General features: G+C 41.5%; 2 protein-coding genes across 13 annotated transcripts in view; one reads left to right on the plus strand and one right to left on the minus strand.

Moving 5' to 3' along the window:
• On the minus strand, window positions 1-27,420 carry LOC118393208 (inositol polyphosphate-5-phosphatase A-like). 12 transcript variants are annotated; one of them, XM_035785662.2, is made up of 16 exons: window positions 26,924-27,420; window positions 19,469-19,510; window positions 19,013-19,113; window positions 18,610-18,697; window positions 13,451-13,514; window positions 12,722-12,825; window positions 12,428-12,480; window positions 10,040-10,159; window positions 9,752-9,836; window positions 9,533-9,628; window positions 9,361-9,435; window positions 8,241-8,314; window positions 8,037-8,148; window positions 7,852-7,920; window positions 7,611-7,668; window positions 10-284 (listed from the first exon to the last, which is right to left on the minus strand). In XM_035785662.2, the coding sequence occupies exons 1-15, from the start codon at window positions 26,981-26,983 to the stop codon at window positions 7,627-7,629; spliced, it is 1,185 nt and encodes a 394-aa protein (XP_035641555.1). In that variant the 5' UTR covers window positions 26,984-27,420; the 3' UTR covers window positions 10-284; window positions 7,611-7,626. The 12 variants fall into 12 exon arrangements, with proteins under 12 accessions (XP_035641561.1, XP_035641560.1, XP_035641555.1 ...); XM_035785661.2 differs by having other exon boundaries at window positions 10-288; XM_035785660.2 differs by lacking the exon at window positions 10-284 and adding an exon at window positions 2,779-6,848.
• Window positions 1-27,951, plus strand: part of LOC118393200 (prolactin-releasing peptide receptor-like) — a 377,063-nt gene that overhangs the window by 259,638 nt on the left and 89,474 nt on the right. The window lies entirely within an intron of this gene.

Consider the following 27,951-nt stretch of genomic DNA (forward strand, 5'->3'; position numbering starts at 1 on the left):
GGCAAGACATATGGCCAAGCACAGGACAGAGCAAATTGTCTGTCAAAAAAATCCATAAGGCTGATGATCAAATCTGTGATGAAGTCACCCAAGTCATGGCAATCAATAACTTGGAGTGAGAGGAGAATAGAATGTGAGAGACTTGGTTGGTTGGAAACTGACTGACTGCATGCAATTCAGTGAGAGGCAGGGTGCCATGACTGGGTAGGAGCTGCTCTGTTTATCCTCTGGTACGGATAGCGGAGTGGGAGTGTGTGATGGTGATGACCAATGTTGGATAGACACTGGCTTAGATAATGGGAAAAAAGATAACTCTTTAACATAAACACAGGAGGGCAAACATACAGTAACATCTATAAAACAACTATAAATTGTTTCAATGTGTAAATTAATGATATAGGATTGATAAAGGAGTTCCTAAAAAACAAAAGAAGATACAAGTCCAAATTGTGTGAAATCCTGCTGGATTCATAGATGGGACCAGGATAGCCATGGGAGACCAGAGAATCACATATTATATGCTTTGGTATGCTGTCCCCTCATTGAAAAGCTCATTGACAGCTGTAAGTCTTTCTGAACCATGGCTTTTGTCACTGTTAGAAACTTCTGAAGAGAAAACCTCTTTAAGGAGAAAACCATCATATGAAAAAGTCATAGAAATGGCAGCAAAACAAAATCACAGCCGTAAAAATGCCAATACACTGCCCTGCACAATGAATGTCTCTCTGGGTGGCGATCTGTCTGGTAATGAATGAAAAGAGGACCCACATTGGGCTTAGTGTAGTAGCCACACACAGTGACAGTGGAGAGGATTCTATAGACAGATGGTCCAGCTACATTATGGACAAAGGATGCAGTTTGTCCACAGAGGCACTTCATTTTAGTTCATATCCCAACAGCACTCCACTGGGCCAGCCTGGTCTATGGCTCTCTGGAGAATAAGGCCCGGGAGCTGGACAAAATTACAGCCTGTGATCGCTATTTCAGAGACCCCCTGGATATAATCCTGTAAACCTACAGAACATACACTACACACTCACTAGCACATACAGTGGGGAGAACAAGTATTTGATACACTGCCGATTTTGCAGGTTTTCCTACTTACAAAGCATGTAGAGGTCTGTACTTTTTAGGTGCACTTCAACTGTGAGAGACTGAATCTAAAACAAAAATCCAGAAAATCACATTGTATGACTTTTAAGTAATTCATTTGCATTTTATTGCATGACATAAGTATTTGATCACCAACCAACCAGTAAGAATTCCAGCTCTCACAGACCTGTTGGTTTTTCTTCAAGAAGCCATCCTGTTCTCCACTCATTACCTGTATTAACTGTACCTGTTTGAACTTGTTACCCGTATAAAAGACACCTGTCCACACACTCAATCAAACAGACTCCAACCTCTCCACAATGGCCAAGACCAGAGAGTTGTGTAAGGACATCAGGGTTAAGATTGTAGACGTGCACAAGGCTGGGATGGGCTACAGGAAAATAGACAAGCAGCTTGGTGAGAAGGCAACAACTGTTGGCACAATTATTAGAAAATGGAAGAAGTTCAAGGTGACGGTCAATCCCCCTCGGTCTGGGGCTCCATGCAAGATCTCACCTCGTGGGGCATCAATGATCATGAGGAAGGTGAGGGATCAGCTCAGAACAACACGGCAGGACCTGGTCAATGACCTGAAGGGAGCTGGGACCACAGTCTCAAAGAAAACCATTAGTAACACACTACGCCGTCATGGATTAAAATCCTGCAGTGCACGCAAGGTCCCCTGCTCAAGCCAGCGCATGTCCAGGCCCGTCTGAAGTTTGCCAATGACCATCTGGATGATCCAGAGGAGGAATGGGAGAAGGTCATGTGATCTGATGAGACAAAAATAGAGCTTTTTGGTCTAAACTCTACTCGCCGTGTTTGGAGGAAGAAGGTGAGTACAACCCCAAGAACACCATCCCAAACGTGAAGCATGGAGGTGGAAATATCATTCTTTGGGGAAGCTTTTCTGCAAAGGGGACAGGACGACTGCATCATATTGAGGGGAGGATGGATGGGGCCATGTATCGCGAGATCTTGGCCAACAACCTCCTTCCCTCAGTAAGAGCATTGAAGAGGGGTTGTGGCTGGGTCTTCCAGCATGACAACGACCCGAAACACACAGCCACATCAACTAAGGAGTGGCTCCGTAAGAAGCATCTCAAGGTCCTGGAGTGGCCTAGCCAGTCTCCAGACCTGAACCCAATAGAAAATCTTTGGAGGAAGCTGAAAGTAAGTATTGCCCAGCGACAGCCCTGAAGGATCTGGAGAAGGTCTGTATGGAGGAGTGGGCCAAAATCCCTGCTGCAGTGTGTGCAAACCTGGTCAAGAACTAAGGGAAACGTATATCTCTGTAATTGCAAACATAGGCTTGAGGTTGTGGACAGGTGTCTTTTATACTGATAACAAGATCAAACAGGTGCCATTAATACAGGTAACGAGTGGAGGACAGAGGAGCCTCTTAAAGAAGAAGTTACAGGTCTGTGAGAGCCAGAAATCTTGCTTGTTTGTAGGTGACCAAATACTTATTTTCCACCATAGTTTGCAAATAAATGTATTAAAAATCCTACAATGTGATTTTCAGGATTTGTTTTTTCTCATTTTGTTTGTCATAGTTGAAGTGTACCTATGATGAAAATTACAGGCCTCATCTTTTTAAGTGGGAGAACTTGCACAATTGGTTGCTGACTAAATACTTTTTTGCCCCACTGTATATACAGTACCCGTCAAAAGTTTGGACATATCTACTCATTCAAGGGTTTTTCTTTATTTTTACATTGTAAAATAATAGTGAAGACATCAAAACAATAAAATAACACATACGGAACCATGAAGTAACCAAATAAGTGTTAAACAGAATGCTGGTACTTCAACTGTCACTGAATCTAGGAAAGTCTCAGAACACATTAGGCCGTTCTGGTACAACTTCATTTCAGAAAGGAAATGCCACGTTTAGCCATGTATTAGATAGAATTGCAATGCATAGTCTAGGCTTTAGGCTCTGCTCCTTCAGAGTAGCTCACTGCCAGAGCAAAGCATCATACACAGATGATAAAACAACTACAGATCAGTACGATATGCTATACCAAATCCCCTGAAGGAACAGAACCCACACAGTTGAAGGCTGGAGTGGTAATTGGATATCAGAAAACAGCAAGCAGAAATAGTAACAGCTAGTTACACCAGTAATGGCAATGGCAGCAAGAGACACCAGTGCATGTGTGCATCAAGGAAGCATGTGTAGAACTGGTCATCTTAGAAATCTACTTTTTCACTTGGACTTTTATATCAAGCGAAAGCAGTTCAAAAGAGAAACCCGAGAGTGGTGGTATCAGCTGATCACATCAGTGGATATTGCACCAATTGGATTCACACTTTACTTACATGCAGTCTATTTAAGAGTAGCCCAGTTCTGTGATAAATGCAGAAGCGGTTCAGAAATGAGACATGCATATTCATAGACATTTTTATCATCCAAGCAAGGAAAGGCCATTTCCATTGTTTTTGGTGAACATTAGATTCCAGCTGCTCACTGCAGACTGTACTGTTTCTGCTGATGCTTTTGCCTTTGCATTGAAGATAAATCTAAGACAACGGTATTGGATCAACATTTGTCTTCTTTAATGCAACTCACAATTTCAGTTGACTTCTTCTTTCTGGAGCCTTAAAGGGTATCAATCGAAAAACTTGGCCAGTTTTGACGGTCCAAAGTAGCCAGCCCATTCCACCTTGAGAGGGCGCTTTAATATCCCATATATTTCACACAAAGTCCTAGAATTATGCAGACCAATTTGTTTTCTACATTAAAGGTGAACTTGTGTTGTGTCGACTATGGTATTGTATGTTACATTTCAGGTGCATCCAGTTCTGGCTGCAAACATTGGAGTGAAGCAGTTCCTTAAGAACTTAATCTGAAATCAAATGGAAATGTTTGTGTCATGCGGGACATGCCATTACTGGTGTAGCAGAACTAGAAAGACAAATAGCGATCATAGTTACCTACCCAAAGAAAAACACTTGCATTACCCTGCGAGAGGTGCAAGTAAAATGCCAGCTGAGAAGAATCAAGCTAGCAGCAATAACATTGACATTGGTTTTACAAGGAACCCACTGGGCGCAGAAGTTAATTCAAAGTATATTACATGTTGGTTTAGCAGAATTTAATTGAAATTACATAGAAACAGAGTTGATTCAACCAGTGTGTCCAGTGAATATAATCTCATTAAGGGAGAATAATACAGTAATGTAATTGCAGTGGTCAACATTTATTTACAAAACTGGAAGCATTACATGAGTATAGTGTTTTTTTTGTGTTCAACCAGAAAATTTTAAAACGGCATTAGTCCACTCCATCTAACAATACTACTGGCCTCATGTTGAACTCTAAGGGCATTACAATATGTTGACAATACCTTGAATCAACTAGTATAAGTATATGATTGAGTGGGCCTTGCACTTTCCACGCAGACCCATACATTATTGATTGTAAACTAATTAAGGACATTTGACAAGGTCCAAATTACAAGGATAATCTATATATACATTTGAACTAATGAATCCTTGTCATATCAGTCTATAATTACTTCACAGCAGATTGAGTGTCAGTCAATCACCACATACTACAGAGGAAGATTGATGACAAATTATGCATTTTCTACCTTAAAATAAGAGTACAACATTTGAATAACTTCATTAATAGGCATTTAACATTTAAGTGCATTCTGAATATTTGATACAACTATTAAATCAATAAGAAATCCATTATTATATTTTAAGTCTTTGAAATAGTCCTTATCAAAGCAAAATGATGCAAACTATCCCTCAATTTCATACAAAACAGAACATGGACAATGAACAAAGATCTGAAGAGGTTGCTACAGCACAAATAAACATAAAACATAGAGATATCCTCAATAAAATAACTGTAACCAAAATAATACGTAGGTGTCAAGCTTCAAATTGTTCAAACTTGGCCTGTGTGAACGTGTGCATGGATGTGCATGTGAAGGTAGTATCAAACATCCATTCCAGACACATCCACATTCAAATTAAAGAGGGGGATAGTAAACAAGTTATTGTTTGGTAAAACAATCAAACTGATCACAGTAACTGAAAGAGTCCAGAAGATGCTGCTTGTAAAACAATGGATACATTATTAAAAACAGAATAACATCGTGTCAGCTCCCCTGAACAAGAGAAATCTCTATTAGCACACTCTTCAATTCTCTAAAAACAAATGAAAACATATTTATGAATCTCTTAGGAGCTACTTTAAAGGACCCAGTCATAGTTTGTGGAATAAAGCACTTCGTGGTAACAAGAATGTAGCTACCTACTGTACCACCGGCAATACGCATCATTAATTAAAATAAGACTACATAAATCGTGATGTCCTTATAAGGGAGCAGCAAAATCAACTCCTATCAGTGACTGATGTAGCAAGCTTGGTGTATTTTTGTGCTGATATTGTCTGAATGTGGAACATTTCCATTTAATTGAATATTCACAGAAGCCGACACAACATTTAGCCACCCATGTCTGCTCTGATGTCCGATAGAGTAGACTAACCTTACAGTTGAACCATGGTTGTACATTACATAGGCCCACCCCATAATATGTCAACGTACAAGCCACCAGAGAGTATACCCAGCAGAGTGTGGTAACAGGCAGGCAGAGCTGTGATCATCAGTATTCAGCAGCATGTAGAATCTACACTTTAGAGGCTGAGGGAATCCAAGGCAGAGGTCTGATGGGAAAGGAAGGCGCCCATTCCACATTTCATACTGACCTTATGGGCTCCCAGCCTGAATCTGGCCCACTGGTCTTTTACATCATTTTATTGATTTAAGCTGAGTTTATAACACCATTGAGATAGTAGGTTAGGAAAAATGACCTCAGCGTGGCATTAGGAGGCAAATGGAGCGTTTTGTTGGAGTTCAGTGTTCCAAGGATGAGCTGGGATAGTATGTACATACTGGTAAAAATGTATGTTTCCAACAAAAGACTGCACAACATAATAATGCACAGAGAAATGTGTATTACACTACTGCTCTATTCTGACAAACATGCTGATAGTGCATTGAAATACTGTAGCAGCTTTTGTTTAATGTGTTTGTGAGTGTTTGCTTTCAGCATGCTTATGTTGATGGTAAACAGTTAAAACAGTAAGAAAATAAAAGACTACTAACATACAAATTAAAAGCATGCATGGATATTCCATTCAGGAATGTCAGAAGGAATGGTCAATACTTCATTATAATCCCTTGACACTTTAAAACCGTTTGACCAGCTAAAGTCAGGGTATTTACTTGGCAGAGTGCCAGAGTGTGTATATGTGTGTGTGTCCTCACATGTCTCCTTCCTCCCATTGGGCGAGAGCTGGTCCCTCCCTGACAAGACCATGGCCTAAACATCAGCAGTCCCACGGTCACATAGTCGATTGTCTTTACGTTGGTCCTATTCCAACGATCCATCACTGAAGAGAGGACTCCCAGAAAATACCATCTCGGTGTACATTTTGGGGTATGGATGGCGAGAGACGTATGGCCAAGCACAGGACAGAGCAAATTGTCTGTCAAAAAAATCCATAATGCTGATGATCAAATCTGTGATGATGTCACCCAAGTCATTGCAATCAATAACTTGGAGTGAGAGGAGAATAGAATGAGAGGCTTGGTTGGTTGGAAACTGACTGAATTGCATGCACTTCGGTGAGAGGCTGGGTGCCGTGACTGGGTAGGAGCTGCTCTGTTTATCCTCTGGTACGGATAGCGGAGTGGGAGTGTGTGATGGTGATGACCAATGTTGGATAGACACTGGCTTAGATAATGGGAAAAAAGTTAACTCTATTTACCATGCACAAGGAAAACATACAGTAACATCTGGAAATCATCTATAAATTGTTTCAATGTGTAAATTAATGATATAGGATTGCTAAAGGAGTTCCTAAAAAAACAAAAGATACAAGTCCAAATTGTGTGAAATCCTGCTGGATTCATAGATGGGACCAGGATAGCCATGGCAGACCAGAGAATCACATATTATATGCTTTGGTATGCTGTCCCCTCATTGAAAAGCTCATTGACAGCTGTAAGTCTTTCTGAACCATGGCTTTTGTCACTGTTAGAAACTTCTGAAGAGAAAACCTCTTTAAGGAGAAAACCATCATATGAAAAAGTCATAGAAATGGCAGCAAAACAAAATCACAGCCGTAAAAATGCCAATACACTGCCCTGCACAATGAATGTCTCTCTGGGTGGCGATCTGTCTGGTAATGAATGAAAAGAGGACCCACATTGGGCTTAGTGTAGCCACACACAGTGACAGTGGAGAGGATTCTATAGACAGATGGTCCAGCTACATTATGGACAAAGGATGCAGTTTGTCCACAGAGGCACTTCATTTTAGTTCATATCCCAACAGCACTCCACTGGGCCAGCCTGGTCTATCGCTCTCTGGAGAATAAGGCCTGGGAGGTGGACAAGATTACGGCCTGTGATCGCTATTTCAGAGACCCCCTGGATATAATCCTGTAAACCTACAGAAGAACATACACTCACTAGCACATATACTCTTACCACAGAGGGATCCTTGTCAATGGCCATTTGTCTTCAGTGCAAAGGACAAGAAAACAGGCTGGGGAAAAAGGAAGAATACACAATGGTTCATCAGTTAAGTCCTGTTTATCAAGGGCCATTTTCAAGAGCAGACATGTTACATATGTATGTATGCATGCATGTATGCACGTATGTATGTATGCATGCATGCATGTATGTATGTATGTATGTATGTATGTATGTATGTATAAATAAAGGTTACTTTGTGGTCGCCCATGCAGACATTAGGGCCCAGTATGTTGTAAACCACACTGCTCTCTCCCTCATCCCTCTGAAATGAAACATTTTTTTTTAATAGGCCTACAGAAAGTGCCTCCATAGTAAATAAAATAAATGAATCAACTAGTCAGTAAGTGTTGATGGCAGAGCGTTTGCCAGCTTACTCACCCTGTGGATGATGTCTTGGGCAGTGTGAGACATGAGGATACGGTCGCACCAGGAGGGGCAGCGAGTGTTCATGTACTGGGTGGGTTTAGTGTAGTCTTCACTGTAGGGGTAACTGACAGAGACAGACCGACCGACAACATGGCATCGTCAGGTAGTAGTAATAGTGACAGTAATAGTAACAGGGCTGTCAGGGATGAGGCTTACCTGGGTGGAAACAGGATTTCTTCCTCGGCAATGACATCTTGAAAGGCTGCAATCTCCTTGTCATATTTCAAAATCTGAGCGATATAGAAGGATTAACAATTACTGGAGGAACCAAAACATGTAGTAATCTGCAAACCATAAACATATGCATAATGTGAAAATTCAATTTCATAACTACCTCTGTGGTAGGATGTAATTGAATTAATTAATTTAATGAAGCATCTGTGGTTGTTTTCAGTTTAGGAACTGGTAGCCAAGGCAGTAATCAAATCAAATGCTACACGTCACGTGCGTCGTAAACAGGCGTAGACTAACAGTGAGATGCTTACTTACGGGCCCTTCCCAACAATCAGAGAGAAAGAAAATAGAGAAATAACAGAACACGTAATAAAACACATAATAATAGATACACAATGATACACGCGGTACCAGTACCGAGTTGATGTGCAGGGGTATGAGGTAATTGAGGTAGATATGTGCATATACAGCAAATAGGAATAAAGTGGCAGACAGTAAACAGTAGTAGCAGCTATACGATGAGTCAAAAGAAGTTAGTGCAAAAAATGGTCAATGCAGATAGTCCGGGAAGCTATTTGGTTAACTATTTAACTAACTATTCACCAGTCTTATGGCTTGGGGTTAGAAGCTGTTCAGGGTCCTGTTGGTTCCAGAAGGTGCATCCACTTGCCATGCGGTAGCAGAGAGAACCGTCTATAACTTGGGTGGCTGGAGTCTTTGACAAGGTCTCTGACCTCCTCCCTATAGGCTGTCTCATCGTCGTTGGTGGTCAGGCCCACTACCGTCGTGTTGTCTGTAAACTTAATGATGGTGTTGGTGTTGTGCACGGCCACACAGTCGAGGGTGAACGGGGATTACAGGAGGTGACTAAGCACGCACCACTGAGGGGTCCCTGTGTTGAGGGTCAGTATGGCGGCTGCGTTGTTGCCTACCCTCACTACCTGGGGGCGTCCCGTCAGGAAGTCCAGTTGCAGACGGAGGTGTTCAGTCCCTGGGTCCTTCGCTTAGTTATGATTGTTGTCAAGGCAGTGAGCAGTAGATCATGATATTAATATGGGTGGGGTGTAAATTAGTTGATGTGTACAGTAGAAAATGTTCTCACCGCCCTGCCGTTGTCCTCTCTGAACACTGCCTGGTGCAGGTAGGCAAACAACTTGGTCTCAATATGGAGAAGAATCTTGAGATGAAGGAATTGGGGATACAGTAAACGTCTGAATCTGAATAACAACAAGGAGGCAGTAGGATGGAAGATGTGGATGGATGGGGAGGCTCACCTTGTGGTCATTGTCCTTTTCCTCACAGATTATTTTCTCCACCTCGTTACTGCTGTCCTTCTTCACTGTCTGCACCTCTGCTGAAGTGGACAAGTTCTAGAACACACAAACACACCACACACAGTTTGGTTTAAAAAAAAGTCAGTCAGCTGACCATTAGTAAGGTTTCCTGATTTTCTGATTCTAATTAAATTCTTGAGGAAGTGTGTCATATAATACCTGGACCAGGCTAAGGGTGTCCAGGCGGAAGTTGAAATCCCCAAACAGGAAGAAGGGGAGTGGAGTGTAGCTGCTCTCTGATATCCTGGAAGGAAATGACACGGGTATGAGTCAAATGTTTTAGCCTATAAATTGAGTTCTCTTTTTTTTAAATGATTGTAAACGCAGATCTACATACACTTGCAAACCAACTATTTTCTTTATCTAGATTCCCAAGTGGGCTTACAGTATATCTCTCAAGTAGGTGCACTTAAGTTGTTCTTCAAAGCTGAGAATGGGCAGGCTAACCTATTGATGACATATCTGAGGGCCTTCTGGCGGTTGGCTGAGTAGATGGAGGGACTGGCATTACAGGCAATGAGGTTGGAGGCATCATGGAAAAGGTGTACGTTGACTAGGTCCAGACCCCTGCAGAGAGCACACACACACACAAAATGAGAATTGGCAGACATATCTATTAAAAAAGGGAGCATTGGGAAGATATTTGTCCTCCTATTCGATTTAGAAGCGTGTCTGTGTGTGTGCTGTTCAGTGATGCCAGTTATGAAGAGTTTAGTTATTAGTGAGGGCACTTGAGGTAATGCTAGTCCACAAACAAACACATTAGTCTTCTGTGCCGAGCATTCACTCCTTTTCTGCTGCTGCCACCTGAAAACAACGAATGTGCATCCAACAGGCGGGCTATGTTGTCCTTTTGTCTAAGAACGGGTGGTAGTGACACAGGAGAGCAAGCAGTAACTATTGTGCAGAGGACACAGAGGGCTGAGCTTCAGCTTTAACCACTGAATTCATTGAGTAACGGGATGACAGCCGGCTCTCCATCTATTAATGAGCTGTGACAGTAGACAGTAGAGTACGTAGAATCGAGAAGAGTAGAGCAGTAGGTCAGTAGACTAGAGCAGGGGTTCCCAAACTTTTCTCTTCGTGACCCATCAATTGAGGTGTCTTGAGTCGTGACCCACTGAGGGTTGAGCGGTGAAAAAACATACACAGACAAAAATAAATAAATAAAGAATATCATCTTGTTTGAGGAGAAAATTGTGCAGTTTTTCAACTACTTTCCTACATTTTGCCATGGCTAATGCAGTGATCTTATGCTTAAGCATTAAAACGTTACAGCCTTATTTTAAAATTGATAAAATAGTTTCCCCTCATTTACACACCATACCCCATTAAAAAATGGAAATATCACATTTAAATAAGTATTTCAGACCCTTTACTCAGTACTTTGTTGAAGAACATTTGGCAACAATTGCAGCCTCGAGTCTTCTTGGGTATGACGCTACAAGCTTGGCACACCCGTATTTGGGGAATTTCTCAAATTCTTCGTTGCAGATCCTCTCAAGTTCTGTCAGGTTGGATGGGGAGCATCGCTGCACAGCTATTTTCAGGTCTCTCCAGAGATGTTTGATCAGGTTCAAGACCAGGCACTGGATGGGCCACTTAAGGACATTCAGAACCCTGTCCCGAAGCCACTCCTGTGTTGTCTTGGCTGTGTACTTAGGGTCGTTGTCTTGTTGGAAGGTGAACCTTCACCCCAGTCTGAGGTCTTGAGCGCTCTGGAGAAGGTTTTCATCAAGGATCTCTCTGTACTTTGCTCCATTCATCTTTTCCTCAAGCCTGACTAGTCTCCCAGTTCCTGCTGCTGAAAAAGGCACCATGCTTCACAGGTTTCCTCTGGACGCGACACTTGGCATTCATCAGACTAGAGAATCTTGTTTCTCATGGTCTGACAGCCTTTAGGTGCCCTTTGGCAAACTCCAAGCACACTGTCATATGCCTTTTACTGAGGAGTGGCTTCGGTCTGGCCACTCTACTACAAACGTCTAATTGGTGGAGTGCTGCAGAGATCATTGTCCTTCTGTTAGGTTCTCCCATCTCCAGAGAGGAAATCCCTGACCAAGGCCCTTCTCCCCTGATTGCTCCATTTGTCCAGGAACTATAGGAAGAGTCTTGGTGATTCTATACTTCTCCCATTTAAGAAGGATGGAAGTCACTGTGTTCTTGGGGACCTTCAATGCTGCAGACATTTTTTGGTACCCTTCCCCAGATCTGTGGCTCGACACAATCCTGTCTATATTGACAATTCCATCGACCTTTTTGCTTGTTTTTTTCTCTGACATGCATTGTAAAATGTGGGACCTTATAAAGACAGTGGTATGCCTTTACAAATCATGTCCAATCAATTCAATTTACCACAGGTAGACTCCAATCAAGTTGTAAAAACATCTCAAGGATGATCAATGTAAACAGGATGCACCTGAGCTCAATTTCAAGTCTCGTAGCAAAGGGTATGAATACTTGTACATTTGTGTTTTCTGTTTTTTATTTGTAATAAATTAGCTAAAATTTCTAAAAACCTGTTTTCTCTTTGTCATTATTGGGTATTGTGTGTAGACTGATGAGGGTGATTTTATTTAATCCATTTCAGAATAAGGCTGTAATGTAACAAAATGTGGAAAAAGTCAAGGGGTCTGAATATTTTGTGAATGCACTGTATATAGGTCTTTTTATCTTTTCTACATACTTTCTATTTGGTTTAAGTCATTTAAGTTCACACGGAAAGCGTTTTTCCATTCTGAACATTATGTAAAAAATGTAATATATATAAATTCTACGCACAAAAACATGTCAACCCGACCCACCGTTTGGGAACCACTAGACTAGAGTACGTACTGGTTGTGAATGATCCACCGGGTCCTCATGAAGCCCTTCCTAGACCATTTGAACTGCAAAACACATCACAAACAAAAATGTATACAGATGAATGTTTTGTATGTTAAATGTTCACCAAATACTGTACCACCATTTAGCTAACTAATTGGAGGGCCATGCTGGTAATTATCCATACAATTTGTCTCATATCCCTGTCAGATAGACTCCCCCTTTAGCCCCCACTCACATATTTGTTCCAACACCTCCTGGGTCACCCTGAACACCCACCCCACCCCACCGTACACACACACTCACATCAGGCCAGAAATTCTTCGGGAATTTTTCTTTCTCCATTGTGGTTACTCCATCCAGGGATCCCACATACTTGTTTTGTCCAGACACTGCTTTAAAATCTTTAACTGTGAGGGGGAGAGAGGTAGGAAGGGTAAAAGAGTGAGAAAACATGCAAACACCAATCAATAAAGTGATGTTAAGCTGATCACAGCAGCATACGTGACCAGAGGATCTATAATAAGGCTATTAGGCATCGTTTGTTCGCTCTGCACCAATCTGACTGGCGACACAGAACATGGCAGGCCTGGGATTTTTATGGCTTTTCCATAAGCCTTTTCTGAAGATATTTGTCATGCCTAACGTGACTGGACTATGAAACAAGAAAATAACACATCCCATTTTCAATTCAGATTCCCTGATAGGTTTAGCCAGAAGAGGTGGCCATCACACTGCAGTGTTTAAAAGATGTTCCGACTTGTTATCAAAATACACAGATGGGAATCTCCAGACTGACATACCAAATTGCTCTTACCTCCTAAACTGTTTTGTGCCAAACTCTATATTATAATAGTGATCCATTACAAAGGGCCAAGTTTGCACACCAGGACTGATACAGATGTTCTGAAATGATCGCCACGTGCAGGGCCCGAATGGAAGTGATAAATCATAAAGTGATAACAAAATGTCATTCATCTTTTGTTATTCAAAGTCAATAGTGACTTGATATAGATATGATTGTAATGTTCTTACCATTAAAATCATATTGGTAGATGTTTTTCAATGACTTGTGGATGAAGTACATGCTTCCCAGGGCCTGTAAGGACAAGGAATACAATACAAGCTCCTTTAAACAATTGCTGAGAATGTCAGTTTGCTGCAGTGATGATAAAATATAAAGACATTATCAAGTTCTCTCATGTTCCAATATTGCATTCTTCCAGAAATACAGTTGAAGTCATCTCTAGACACAACCGGTCTCCTTCCTGAGCGGTATGGAGGCTGCATGGTCTCATTGTGTTTATCCTTTTGTACTATTGTTTGTACAGATGAACATGGTATTTGGAAATTGCTCCCAAGGATGAACCAGACTTATGGAGGTCTACATTTCTTTTTCTGAGGTCTTGGCTGATTTCTTTTGATTTTCCCATGATGTCAAGCAAAGAGGCACTGAGTTTGAAGGTAGGTCTTGAAATACATCCACAGGTACACCTCCAATTGACTCAAATTATGTCAGTTAGCCTATCAGAAGCTTCTAAAGACATGACATCATTTTCTGGAATTTTCCAAGCTGTTTAAAGGCACAGTGTATGTAAACTTCTGACCCACTGGAATTGTGATACAGTGAAATATAAGTGAAATATTCTGTCTGTAAACAATTGTTGGAATAATTACTTGTGTCATGCACAAAATAGATGTCCTAATGACTTGCCAAAACTAGTTTGTTAACAAGAAATGTGTGGTGGTTGAAAAAGGAGTTTTAATGACTCCAACCTAAGTGGATGTAAAGTTCCAACTTCAACTGTACTTTGCACACCACAGACTTCCCTCAAATCTTGTTTCGGTTTAAAATATCAACGTCATCAACTCTTGCGAAACAGCTTGACTAACTGCAACATGCTCACGCGACATTCTTGGGCATTCTGGTCCGATATAGCACATTTAGGCTTTACTGTAAACCTTCGGTCATAATGACTTAAAGAAATAACTTCATTTCTGATTCATCAAGGAGTATCATGCAACATGATCTGATTCCATAATATTATATATACATCATTATCATCTTCAGTAGTTCTAGTCTCCTTTCACACACAGCCACACACCCACCCAGTATCTCAAACCTTCCCTCTTTCAAGAAATTATATTATGCTCACCTCACTATTGTCCACAGAAACACATAGCTTTACTGCAATAACATGTATACAGTACACAATCAAACGTGCACCCACCACACACACACACACTTTAGCACTCAATCATCCTGATGTGACCATTTTTAATGTACTAACTGCCTGCTCTGATTAATCATGCCTTCTGAGTTCAATAAAGACAGAAAATTAAAACAATTGAAAATGTATTAAACAGTAGGGCTGCCGTGCTGGCTGCGGGCCGGAAAAAAATTGGCGGCACCCAGAGGGTCTCGGGCGTGATTAGGTTTGCCAAGTGTTGGAAACTTTCCGGTAAATTTCAGGAATTTTTCCAGAAATTTTCCGTGGGAAGTTAAGCCTTGGAATTAGCTTATAACAGTAAACATTTTTTTGTGGGATACACATAAGGCAATTCTAGGTCTTGTGGCATATTTTGTTTAAACTATCCCCAATTCAATGGAATTGCATGCACAGTGCATTATTCCATCACATGTGCTGATGATTCTCAAGATCTTGCACACTACTACACTGTGAGCCAAGGACTACATGCTTTCTGTTAAGTTTTGATTACAATATTGGGTGGGGTGAATATATTTTTTGTCAACTAGTAAATCGTAGCCTACAGCAAAGTGTGTTTAAATCATTTCTAACTTGTTAACAATTTCTGCTAGTTAGTTTTTGCTACCATGTGTATTTTAGCTTGATTGAGCCTGCTAACTGAGGAGTGTTAGTTCAACTGTTCCCATGTTTCATTTTAAAACACTTATATTACAAAGGAGTTGTTTAACCTAGCTGCTTAACTATATGTCTGCACATGGAATGTATTTGGAGTTTTTATTTTATTTTTTACAATGTTTTCCCCTAATCTTTACAGGAAAATGCCACGGCACTGTCTGATGTGTGGAAACATTTCACTGCAGCTAATGTAGAAGGTCTCTCGATGTGCAAAACTGATAGAGACATACCCCAAGCGACTTACAGCTGTAATCGCAGCAAAAGGTGGCGCTACAAAGTATTAACTTAAGGGGGCTGAATAATTTTGCACGCCCAATTTTTCAGTTTTTGATTTGTTAAAAAAGTTTGAAATATCCAATAAATGTCGTTCCACTTCATGATTGTGTCCCACTTGTTGTTGATTCTTCACAAAAAAAATACAGTTTTATATCTTTATGTTTGAAGCCTGAAATGTGGCAAAAGGTCGCAAAGTTCAAGGGGGCCGAATACTTTCGCAAGGCACTGTATATCCAATGCAAAAAACATCTATATTTAAATCATATTAATTTACATATATTTCCCATATATTCCCACAGAAAGTTTTTACCTCTAAATATTCCCCAAAACGTGCAACCCTAGGTGTGACGGGCCGCTCTATTCCCCTCCGGCATGACAGATCGCTCCCTGAAGATACCATTCATCTTCACTGCCAGAGCGATCCTCATTTAATGGGACGGAGCTGTCCCTATTACGACCAGTCAGGGTGACCAGCGATTAGGGACAGACCTGTCCAAGTTGGAGAAGGAGGGGACGGGGGTTAGAGGAGGTTCGGACTAAAGTGACGGTTTTGCAAGTTAAATCTAACATCGGCTGACTTCAGCTGAATCACTAACATGAGTTACAGCAGTTATTAAATCAAATCGAATGCATTAGTTTGAAAGAAAACATGGTAGGCAGGTTTGAGTGTTTACCAACTAATAAACATTGTCTAATGTCTATATAGTGATGTTATCAATAGCAATTACATTTTGGGAGGATATTCTTAAAACTGTAAAACAATTTTATGACTGTAGAAGTCTGCTGTGCCTTTTTAAAAATTGAAACACACACAGAAAGGTTCTCCTCCACATACTCTGCCAAGGACCCATCTTCATCAATCAGGTTTGTGCACAGTTTAATAAAAAGCGATTGACTTACAAGTGATTTTTGATCAAAACACCATTTATACAGGGAATGCATGCATGACTGCCCCCCTCCTCACAGCCCCTCTGAACATAGACCCCCCCTCCCTCTGACCAGGGAGCTGCTGATCCACAGCCGAGGGGAAACTAATTGAAAATCAATGCTGGTGGCACAGACGAAATGAGAATGTGGCATTGGGGGCTCCAGCCCTCTTAGGGCAGGTGGGGGAGGGGCACAGACAACCAAGCACAGGGGAAACATAGTCCCAGATGTCCGCCACTCCCCACTCCCCTCAGCCCTTATTTATTGTTTACAAATGGGCTGGGATCAATAGTTTTAATCTAGAGTTACATTTATTGATTTGGGCCTGTCTCCCCACACCTGGACATTGACTTTCCCCTCCACTTCACACACCTCCGAGTGTAGACCGATCCATTGACCCCACTGTCATGGCTCCAGTGTTGGGGTCTAGCTTGGGTGGGTTTAATCCTGTGAAACTCTGCACATGATGGGGATGGACCCTCCCAAGATTGGATTTAAGCAACAACTAGACCTGTGTGTTGTGTTGACCAGTCCATTTATGAACCAGGCTCGATATGACATGGCTCATTTAGAACTAAGGTGGCTCAGAACAAGCAACACTGGAAACAGTCTTTATTCCAGGTACAGAGGCCATTAGAGGGGAGGCTGAAGATGGAGCTGGTCTGGACAGGTGTGGAGATTGAGACACTATCCAGGACCCAGACAGCCTGCTGACAACTCTATAATGATAGTTTAGCGCTGCACAGACACACAGCCGTATATATTGTAGTCACATAAAGAGAGAGTTGGGGGGCCAGAGGATAGATGAGGATATAGGACTAGGGGAGAGCCAAGAGCAAGTGTATAAACCAGCCTTTAAACACAGCACCTCTGTCCGTACTCACACTTTATAACTTTCAGAGCGTACTGTACATTATACTCTCTGAGATACCCCCCACACATTGTCATGTTGTAATTAACTACATGGGAGGATACAACAGTGTCCTTTCACAGGTGAAACAAACTCAGCACGTAACATAAAGTCTTGCCCTGTGACATTCACACTGAGGTCAAACTAATATCACCCTAGTTCCAACGGTCAAATATACTATGATCTCCTCAGTCAATGATAAATCTGAACTGTCCAGTGGGTTAGGGTCCACCATGCACTTCATTCATGTTGTAGGAGTTTGGTCCTCCTTTGTACTGTACTATTGAGAAAAGCATGTCACAACATGGATACCTGCTCTTTTTCAGGCCAAATTGTTCACTACCCTGTCTTTGTGATGAAACAATAATTTAAAGCCTCACCCTATGGTCATGTTAAACACATTGTATTGGGTATACTTAAATGTCATGTTATTTCAATAAAACCAAAGAGCATTTAGACCATAACTTGTACAGAATGGATGTCCTCCTGAACATAGCATTTTGCATTGGAAAGCAGAACATGTAAATGTATCATGTGTATGTACAGTACCATGTATTTGTAATGTTCTATTATGCTATATTAACCAAAGAATCCCTGTTTCTCAGTCTAAAAATACCCAACATAGCATTGATGAGAAGCCCTGGCCCTCATTAGAGCTCTAGTGTGGAGCAGGGCCCCACCTTGTGGTCACAGAGATATATGGCTGTCTAAAAAAAAAGTGGGGTCTGCGGAGGTACTGCAGGGTCCATGGCCAGATCTCAAAATATTAATGCACTTATAAATGTTCTCTCTGATGCCAAGTGCGGGAGCTTTAATATTTCCTAAGGCCCGAAACTTGATTAGTTCAACCATGCACTGCGGAAATCATAGTAAAACTGCAAGAAATTATATTTTTAATCGCACTCTAAAGTAGGAGTTGTGTTCTGATATTATGAGGGTGTCCCTGATGAATTTGCTATCATAAAAGGGGTTGCCTATGCAAAGAAGTTTGTGAATCCCTGCTGTAGGCGATACACTAGGTATTCTAAAGGCAAAGACACCAATGGTAACCCTGGTAAGGGCTTTCACAACATGTTATTGCTTTACCTACGCCTCCTGTTCATCAAGCTCCACTATATCGATGTTATTGACTGAGCTTGACTGAGTCTTTCAATTCAACTTCTGTCAGTTGATCAGTGCAGTCCTGTAGTACTCACCGTGAAGCTGTCCACGTTCTTAAAGTGGTTGTCCACATAGATGCAGACCCTGTCAAAGTCCCTCATCTCCTCACTGGACTCAATGTTCCTAAAGCCCAGAAGAGGATAAACTGAACAACTCAAAATCTAAAACACTGAAGTAACTGTCTCTAACACTGTACACTTGTATTTGGACCCTCTCTTATATAGATAATGGCAGTTGATGTCCTGAGGTTATGATAACATTATAGTCTTTGACACAGATTTCATGACCACAGCTAAAAACCCTTCTACCACATTACCTTCCAGATGAATCATGAAGTTATACTGTATATGTTGGTCATTAAACTGTAAGGAGTCTGGGCAGCATTTGTGGATACTTTTGAAAGTGTCCCATTGAGAGTTTAGCACAGCGATGTCTTACCAGAAGAAGTTCTCCGCATGGCCCATATTGACCATGTAGTCCTTGCCTCCAACCTCCTGGAAGTGCAGGGCGATGAAGCGTGGTTTGTGACTCTGGACAGTCTGTGACAAGACATAGACATCAGGCAAGCCATTAAACTACCACAACCATGTGCCATAATGGTGGTCAAATGTGGGGCATCCTACTGAAATCTAATGTCAAGTAAATGTTATTTCTTAATAATAATAATTTCTTTGGAATTTGACTACCGGTATGCGTAATGTGTTGGCTAAATAGTGGAATGTGTCTTCTTCACCTCTTTGGGAAAGGAGACAGTATCTATTCGATTTATAAGTCCGCCATCCAGGAGGGTTCATGATTCAATCTCAACATGAGAGGATGGCTTAAGGTGTTTGCATGTCAACAGTAAAAATGTGAGAATCCATAGTGGACACCTGAAAGGGATCCCAAACTCACCCCAAATAATTCGCGAAGCCAGTCACTCTCAATCTCACCCACCTGTGGGTTGAAGAAGAAGAAAATAATAATTCAGTTCACACATGGTTTCTACCAAAAATAATAACCGAACAGTTGAGATATTGAAAACAAAGGGCATAAACAGAATGGTTTAAATGAGATCCTAGGGTGCTATCTTGTCAACCCAGGTTTACCAATCAACCCTGCCAGGCACCTTTCCTATACACTGACCAAAGGCCATGTTTAATTATATATTAGCACTTGACGGTGGAAGATATAAAACATGCATGAGGTAGGCAGGCGGATAAGCACAACATGACAGTCTTGTAAAATGTTTTGTTGGGACATACAGTAAGATTTACACAGATAAACACCCACACACCAACAGGTACAATTACATTTACATTTAAGTCATTTAGCAGACGCTCTTATCCAGAGCGACTTACAAATTATATGTTAAACGCTTAACCTATGCAATTAAAAAACAAATGTTCCTCTGGAACGGTTGTAATATGTTTATTACATAAGTGGCATAAAGAATCAGACCCTAAACTGTAACATTATTAGCAAGCCTGCCTGTTGATGTATACACTGTAACAATGTGAGATTGAATTAACATGTATCCTTCCATTTTGTTTAATGTCTGTTCTTCAACTAAATATTTCCAGGGAACCTCTGTGAGCTACTAAGTATCCAGAGTACAGTGTGTGTTTGTGTTTCCCCCAGTGCCCGGCCAGAATACAGACTGTGCTGTATTCTCCAGGGCCAGCCGGATGCAGGCCAATCTGCCAGAGCTGTAGCTGGCTTTGCATAGTGCATTTGCATGGCCACATGACTGCTGCTGCCCACCATGCCCGGCTGCCCAGGCACCATGGCCTGACGGGAGAGCAGCTCATCCATAATACAGGTGCCTGACTGAAGAAACCCAACTGCATGTGTCCTGTACCGTCTTTTCCCAATTAATCTTATCCATAAAAAAGCATGATTAGGCCTAAAAACAGATGCTGAGATGACATTTTATTTGCAAAGGTTTTGAAGGGCTTGTCTGAAATATTTCATTACAGTGCCTTGTGTCCATTCCTTTCAGTTTCTTGGGGTGCAAGCAGACAAAGTTGCGTGAAAGTTGCTTTGGGTAACTCCAGCCTAAGGCACCCTTGTAAGTCCATCCTTTCCAAGTAAGAGAAAGTGTTTGTTGACCCTCCACATCTCTCAAGACAACCGGAGCACCGGCCAGCCACTCTTAAATAGCACCTGGTCCAGCACAGGTGAATCACCTTCCCACTAACGACATGGCACAGGTATAACACATGCGTACTAAAGAGGTGACAACAATCGGTGCCCCCCACAGTACGTGCCAAAGTCCAACCTCAAAAAATAAATGGAAAAACCAAAGCCTGTAACAATTTTGACCTTAACTTTATACTGCACCACAGGTGATGTTTGTTTCCAGGGGTAATGTGGGCATGTTTAATAGCAGAAGTCTGGAACTGAGACTGAAACATTTCATACAGTGCATTCAGAAAGTATTCAGACCCCTTGACTTTTCCAAAATGTGTTATGTTACAGCCTTATTCCCTCATCAAATTACACACAATACCCCACAATGACAGAGCAAAAACAGTTGATTCCTTCAAAATAAAAAACTTAAATATCACATTTACATAAGTATTCAGACCCTTTTCTCAGTACTTTGTTGAAACACCAGAGACGTGTCCCGAAGCCACTCCAGCGTTGTCTTGGCTGTGTGCTTAGGGTCATTGTCCTGTTGGAAGGTGAACCTTCACCCCAGTCTTGAGGTCCTGAGCGCTGTGGAGCAGGTTTTCATCAAGGATCTCTGTAGTTTTCTCCATGAATCTTTCCCCGACTGACTAGTCTCCCAGTCCCTGCCACTGAAAAACATCCCACCACATGATGCTGCCACCACCATGCATCACCATAAGGCTGATCCCAGGATTCCTCCAGACGTGACATGGCATTCAGGCCAAAGAGTTCAATCTTGGTTTCATCAGGCCAGAGAATCACCTCCCTGACCCAGGCCCTTCTCCCCTGATTGCTTAGTGCCTCCACACAATCCTGTCTTGGAGCTCTACTCACAATTCCTTCGACCTCATGGCTTTTTTCTTAGACATGCACTGTCAATTGTGGGACCTTATATAGACAGGTGTGTGACTTTCCAAATCATGTCAAATCAATTGAATTTACCAAAGGTGGACTCCAAACAAGTTGTAGAAACATCTCAAGGATGAACAACGGAAACAGGATCCACCTGAGCTCAATTTCGAGTCTCAAAGCAAAGGGTCTGAATAGTTATGTAAATAAGGCATCTGCTTTTTATTTTTTTTATGCATTTGATCAAACTTCTAAAAAACTATTTTCACTTTGTCATTATGGGGTATTGTGTGTAGATTGATGAGTAAACATGAATTTCATCAATTTTAGAATAAGGTTGTAATGTAACAAAATGTGGAACAAGTCAAGGGGTCTGAGTACTTTCCGAATGCACTGTACATGTCCTGTAGCACCATCACTCTCTGTTCCATCATAACCTCTAAAGAAAGGTAGGCCTAACATTTCTAATCCTAGAAGTGATTTGCACTGTTCTCTCCTTGACAAGTAAAGTTCCTTTAATTTAATGGCCTGGTGACCTTTTTGTGACCTCAGCATTCAACACCATAGTACCCTCCAAGCTCATCATTAAGCTGGAGGCCCTGGGTCTGAACCCCGCCCTGTGCAATTGGGTTCTGGACTTCCTGACGGGCCATCCCCCAGGTGGTAAAGGTAGGAAACAACACCTTCAGTTCGCTGATCCTCAACACTGGGGCCCCACAAGGGTGCGTACTCAGACCCCTCCTGTACTCCCCGTTCACCCATGACTGCGTGGCCAAGGACACCTCCAACTCAATCATCAAGTTTGCAGACGACACAACAGTAGTAGGCTTGATTACCAACAATGATGAGACAGCTTACAGGAAGGAGGTGAGGGCTCTGGGACTGTGGTGCCAGAAAAATAACTGCTCACTCAACGTCAACAAAACAAAGGAGATGATCATGGACTTCATGAAACAGCAGAGGGAGCACCCCCCATCCACAAGACAGCAGTGGAGTAGGTGGAAAGTTAAGTTCCTTGGCGTACACATCACTGACAAACTGAAATGGTCCACCAACACAGACAGTGTGGTGAAGAAAGCTGAAGAAATTTGGATTGTCATCTAAAACCCTCACTAACTTTTACAGATGCACAATTGAGAGCATTCTGTTGGGCTGTACCACTGCCTGGTACGCAACTTCACCGCCCACAAGAAGGTGGTGCGGTCTGCACAATGCAAACTACCTGCCTTCCAGGACTCCTAAACCACCAGATTTCACAAGAAGGCCAAAAAGATAATCAGGGACAACAACCACTCGAGCCACTGCCAGTTCACCCCGCTATCATCCAGAAGGAGAGGTCAGTACAGGTGCATCAAAGCTGGGACAGAGAGACTAAAAAACAGCTTCTATCTCAAGGCCATTAGACTGTTAAATAGCCATCACTAGCACAGAGAGGCTGCAGCCTATATGCACAGACTTGAAACCATTGGCCACTTTAATAAATGGAACACCAGTCACTTCAATAATGTTTACATATCTTGCATTACTCATCACATATGTACAGTTGAAGTCTGAAGTTTACATACACCTTAGCCAAATACATTTAAACTCAGTTTTTCACAGTTCCTGATATTTAATCATAGTAGAAATTCCCTGTCTTAGGTCAGTTAGGATCACCACTTTATTTTAAGAATGTCAAATGTCAGAATAATAGCAGAGAGAATGATATATTTCCGATTTGATTTCTTTCATCACATTCCTAGTGGGTCAGAAGTTTACTTACACTCAATTAGCATTTGGTAGCATTGCCTTTAAATTGATTAACTTGGGTCAAACGTTTTGGTAGCCTTCCAAAAGCTTCCCACAATAAGTTGGGTGAATTTTGGCCCCTTCCTCCTGACAGAGCTGGTGTAACGGAGTCAGGTTTGTAGGCTGCCTCAAGCCATTTTGCCACAACTTTGGAAGAATGCTGTGGGTCATTGTCCATTTAGAAGACCCATTTGCGACCAAGCTTTAACTTCCTGGCTGACGTCTTGAGATGTTGCTTCAATATATCCACATAATTTTCCTGCCTCATGATGTCATCTATTTTGTGAAGTGCACCACCCTTCTGCAGCAAAGCACCCCCATAACATGATGCTGCCACCCCCGTGCTTCACAGTTGGGATGGTGTTCTTCGGCTTGCAAGCCACCCCCTTTTCCTCCAAACATAACGATGGTCATTATGGCCAAACAGTTCTATTTTTGTTTTATCAGACCAGAGGACATTTCTCCAAAAAGTACGATCTTTGTCCCGCATGTGCAGTTGCAAACCGTAGGCTGGCTTTTTTATGGCAGTTTTGGAGCAGTGGCTTCTTCCTTGCTGAGCGGCCTTTCAGGTTATGTCGATATTGGACTCGTTTTACTGTGGATATAGATGCGTTTGTACCCGTTTCCTCCAGCATCTTCACAATGTCCATTGCTGTTGTTCTGGGATTGATTTGCACTTTTCGCACCAAAGCACGTTCATCTCTAGGAGACACACCACGTCTCCTTCCTGAGCGGTATGGCGGCTGCGTGGTCTCATGGTGTTTATCCTTTTGTACTATTGTTTGTACAGATGAAAGTGGTACATTCAGGCATTTGGAAATTGCTCCCAAGGATGAACCAGACTTGTGGAGGTCTACAATTTGTTTTCTGAGGTCTTGGCTGATTTCTTTTGAGTTTCCCATGATGTCAAGCAAAGAGGCACTGAGTTTGAAGGCAGGCCTTGAAATACATCCACAGGTACACCTCCAATTGATTCAAATTATATCAATTAGCCTATCAGAAGCTTCTAAAGCCATGACATAATTTTCTGAAATGTTCCAAGCTGTTTAAAAGGCACAGTCAACTTAGTGTATGTAAACTTCTGACCCACTGGAATTGTGATACAGTGAATTATAATATTCTGTCTGAAAACAATTGTTGGAAAAAATTACTTGTGTCATGCACAAAGTAGATGTCCTAACCGACGTGCCAAAACTATAGTTTGTTAACAAGAAATGTGTGGAGTGGTTGGTTGAAAAACTAGTTTTAATGACTCCAACCTAAGTGTATGTAAACTTCAGACTTAAACTGTATATACTGTATTCTATACTATTCCACTGTAGATTGGTCTATGTCACTCTGACATTGCTGGTCTATATATTTATATATTCTTAATTCAATTCCTTACTTAGATGTGTGTGTATTGGGTATATGTTGTGAAGTTGTTAGACATTACTTGTTAGATATTGCTGCACAGTCATAACTAGAAGCACAAGCATTTCGCTACACCCACAATAACATCTGACCAATAAAATGTGATTTGATTTTATCTAGAAGTATAGTCTTTTAATAAAAAACCTGGATTTCTATCTTTCTTGTGTAAATATGCCTCCAAGATTACTAGTCTCTGGTGAGACTAAAGGCCATAAAATGTGAGGCATAACCTTTTCTCCATGTTTGGAAGGGTTTGTTTAAATGTATTAGGCAGCCATATAAGAAAAGCATGAAGAAACCCTGGGAAGATAATCATCTGTTTACAGATCTCTTGAACCCACAATGGGATCTGACATGTTTTCAACTGGGCCAGATAGGGCAACCGGAAACATGGTCCTGAGCCAAATTTCCATTAGTGTAACCCCCCTCCCCCTCAGTCACAATGACAGCTAAGCCCCGATTTCCCAGACACCACAGTACAAAACTAATGCACTGGTGTTTGCATTTCTCATCACAACCACTTAAAGTAGGTCTACTCATATATTATTGATTTTGTCCTGTTATTACCACATACACAAATGACTATATCAAGGCAACCGTCTCCATGATCTCAACTCACAATACTTGCCTCTTCAAATATTTTACCAGATTTCATGGAAAATGACAATTAGTTAAAAGAAAACAAGCTGACTTGCATTTTGTGCAAACGTTTCAGCCTCACAGCCAGACAAGGACTTCCTCGGAATGAAATGAAATAAGTAAATGCACAATGTTGTCTAGGGCCATGAGGTAGTTGCTTTAGGTAGCCAGCAGATCCAACAAGCATTCTTGTGTAGATTAACACACCATGGAGCAGGCGCGAGATGTAGCTCAGAAAACGTATCTCAATCGAGGGATGACAAATGCATTCCAAAATGCCTGCTGTGGCTTCTGCTACCTAGCATGAGGACCAAAAGGCCAGTTTCCTGGAAAAACTACCAGTTGTTTAATCTTCAACTGGAATCATGGGGACAATTCTGAGTACAACACATTTCTGATCCATGGATTGAGGTACATTTTCCAAGCCATATCTTGTGCTGGCTCTGCTGTAATTTAATCTACACAGGAACGCTGTCCGACCATGTAAACAAGCGGGCCAGCCCCAGAACCGAGTTTGGGAAACCCTGCTTTAGGCAATTGTGCATAATGTAAGTTTTTATTGTGCAGCCTATTTAAAATTACACCCAAATATGGACAATTCCATGCTGACCATGAGCATGGCCTATTTCAGTCATCATGTGTAAAATACTTATGTAAGGTAAGGCCTACTGTGGTACCAGCATTGTATATGTTGTTAACCCGTAGTAACTAATAACAGGTGTTAGGCCCACAGTATTGAAACAATATAGGCATACACATGAAATTGCCAACAATGTAGCCTAGGATACAAATGATGTCAAATCACTTGTTTCTGCAGTAGCAGAGCGGGAGCTCAGTGAATGATAAAAAGTTGCACACTGCACTTTCGCGGCAATAACTTCAAACGTGTCGTTGATGCACGCCATCAATTTCCTGTTTGATTTGAACTGGGACCGGTTGTTGCTTGATAGGTAGATAGATTCTCTCCGCGAATCTGTCAATATGATGTGAGAACACGCACGCGCATCAAAAATCATGCCGCAACAGCTCACGATAAATACGGGGCGAGTATAACTATAGACAGAGGACTTTCAGTTGTATAGGCCCATCGAAGTGAAAACAATGTGTCGTCAGAAGCCACAATAACATTAAACAATTTACTTCAAAGTTTGAGAAGAAAGCATTTAGGCTACAGAAATCATGGTTGTCATGATTACATTTAATAGTCTAAAGAAGTAGCTTAATGTAAAAATATATATATTATTTTATAGGGTCTATAATAATACAATTAAATATTGGATTGCGTGCCCGATGCCAGCCTGTGGGAGTTGAACTGGTCTCTATTCGAATGTAGTTAACTACAATGTTACAGGTAGTAGAGTTTGGTCTTGCAACGGTTCTGGTGTTCTCTGGCAGGTGTAGTAACTGCTTACATAGGAATCTCGCTGTTCCACTTGGACATGTTGAATCACCATTCAACGTGACTTAAAATAGGATATCGTTAGGTGAAATGGTGTTAATACTTACATTGTCGAATAATGACCCAACATTTGCGGTAACAAGTAGAACGTCAGTGTACGTTTCCATGATTACGATCGAATTCCAGAAATAGTCTGCAGGAAGAACTCTTGTACACGCGATGGTAAAATGTTGTACGTGTGTTAGCTACAAACAGTTTACTGATTATGGTGGTTGGTGTATTGTATAGGTCGCTATAATCTGCCTTTAAGGAGTCGGTCGTATAATTAATTAATCCTGATCATTTATTTATGCTCTTCTCTTGCCCGCTTTTTGTTGATGGCTGGTGTCGTTCGCTGTCTTGATTCTGTATCCTTGGGAAGGAGTTATCTCCCATGTCTGCTAAGAAATGGCAGAGCAGGCAGGAAAGGATTTGTATATCTCTTCATGGTAACTGGGCTAGGTTCTTAACCGATTTAAACCTGGAACGGTGCATGTGCTGTTTGCGCCAGAACAGTTCGTCCTGCCCCGCGCGACCAGATCTTGTTGTCAATGTTGTGTCATGAACTCCGGAGCTCCGCCCACGGCGCTCAGTTTCTTTTATACCGGTATTTCTATTTGACAAATAAGCCTACCTTTTACTATGAAAAACCACAGACGCCTAATCCAGAACTAAAAACATCCAAACACCGAAATATATAGGCTAGTAGCATTTATATACAAGCTATGGCTAGTGTAGCCAACTAGAGGTTATACCTTCTAATTATAGCCCACGTCTGTGACTCGTCTGAGACTGGGGGGAATGATTATGAATGGTTAGGCCTGAAAGCTGTTAGCCTGTCAAATACCAGATATTAGGCTACTTCACAAATAATAAAACAAACTACATTTTTTTTAAAAACACGTAGCCTATTAATTTATAGACATTGTGTATCATGTTCAATCTCTTATTGTCAGTGGGCTGGCAACAGTTTGCTCTACGCAAAATGTTCAAAGACCACAAGATAAAAGACCAAGCACAGTTCTGATTAACTACTCCATCAAGCTCTGACACTGCTGTTGTAAAACATAACTGGTTGACTCATTTGGAAACAAAA

Source organism: Oncorhynchus keta, chromosome 14 (assembly GCF_023373465.1).
Source record: "Oncorhynchus keta strain PuntledgeMale-10-30-2019 chromosome 14, Oket_V2, whole genome shotgun sequence".
In the NCBI taxonomy this organism is placed as follows: Eukaryota; Metazoa; Chordata; class Actinopteri; order Salmoniformes; family Salmonidae; genus Oncorhynchus; species Oncorhynchus keta.

Coding starts and splice junctions, on each gene's coding strand:
- LOC118393208 (XM_035785662.2), bottom strand. CDS start 26,983: ATGGAAACGTACACTGACGTTCTACTTGTTACCGCAAATGTTGGGTCA. Junction 18,698..19,012: donor CATGCGGAGAACTTCTTCTG/GTAAGACATCGC, acceptor TCTGGGCTTTAG/GAACATTGAGTCCAGTGAGG. Junction 10,160..12,427: donor CGGTGGATCATTCACAACCA/GTACGTACTCTA, acceptor TGCTCTCTGCAG/GGGTCTGGACCTAGTCAACG.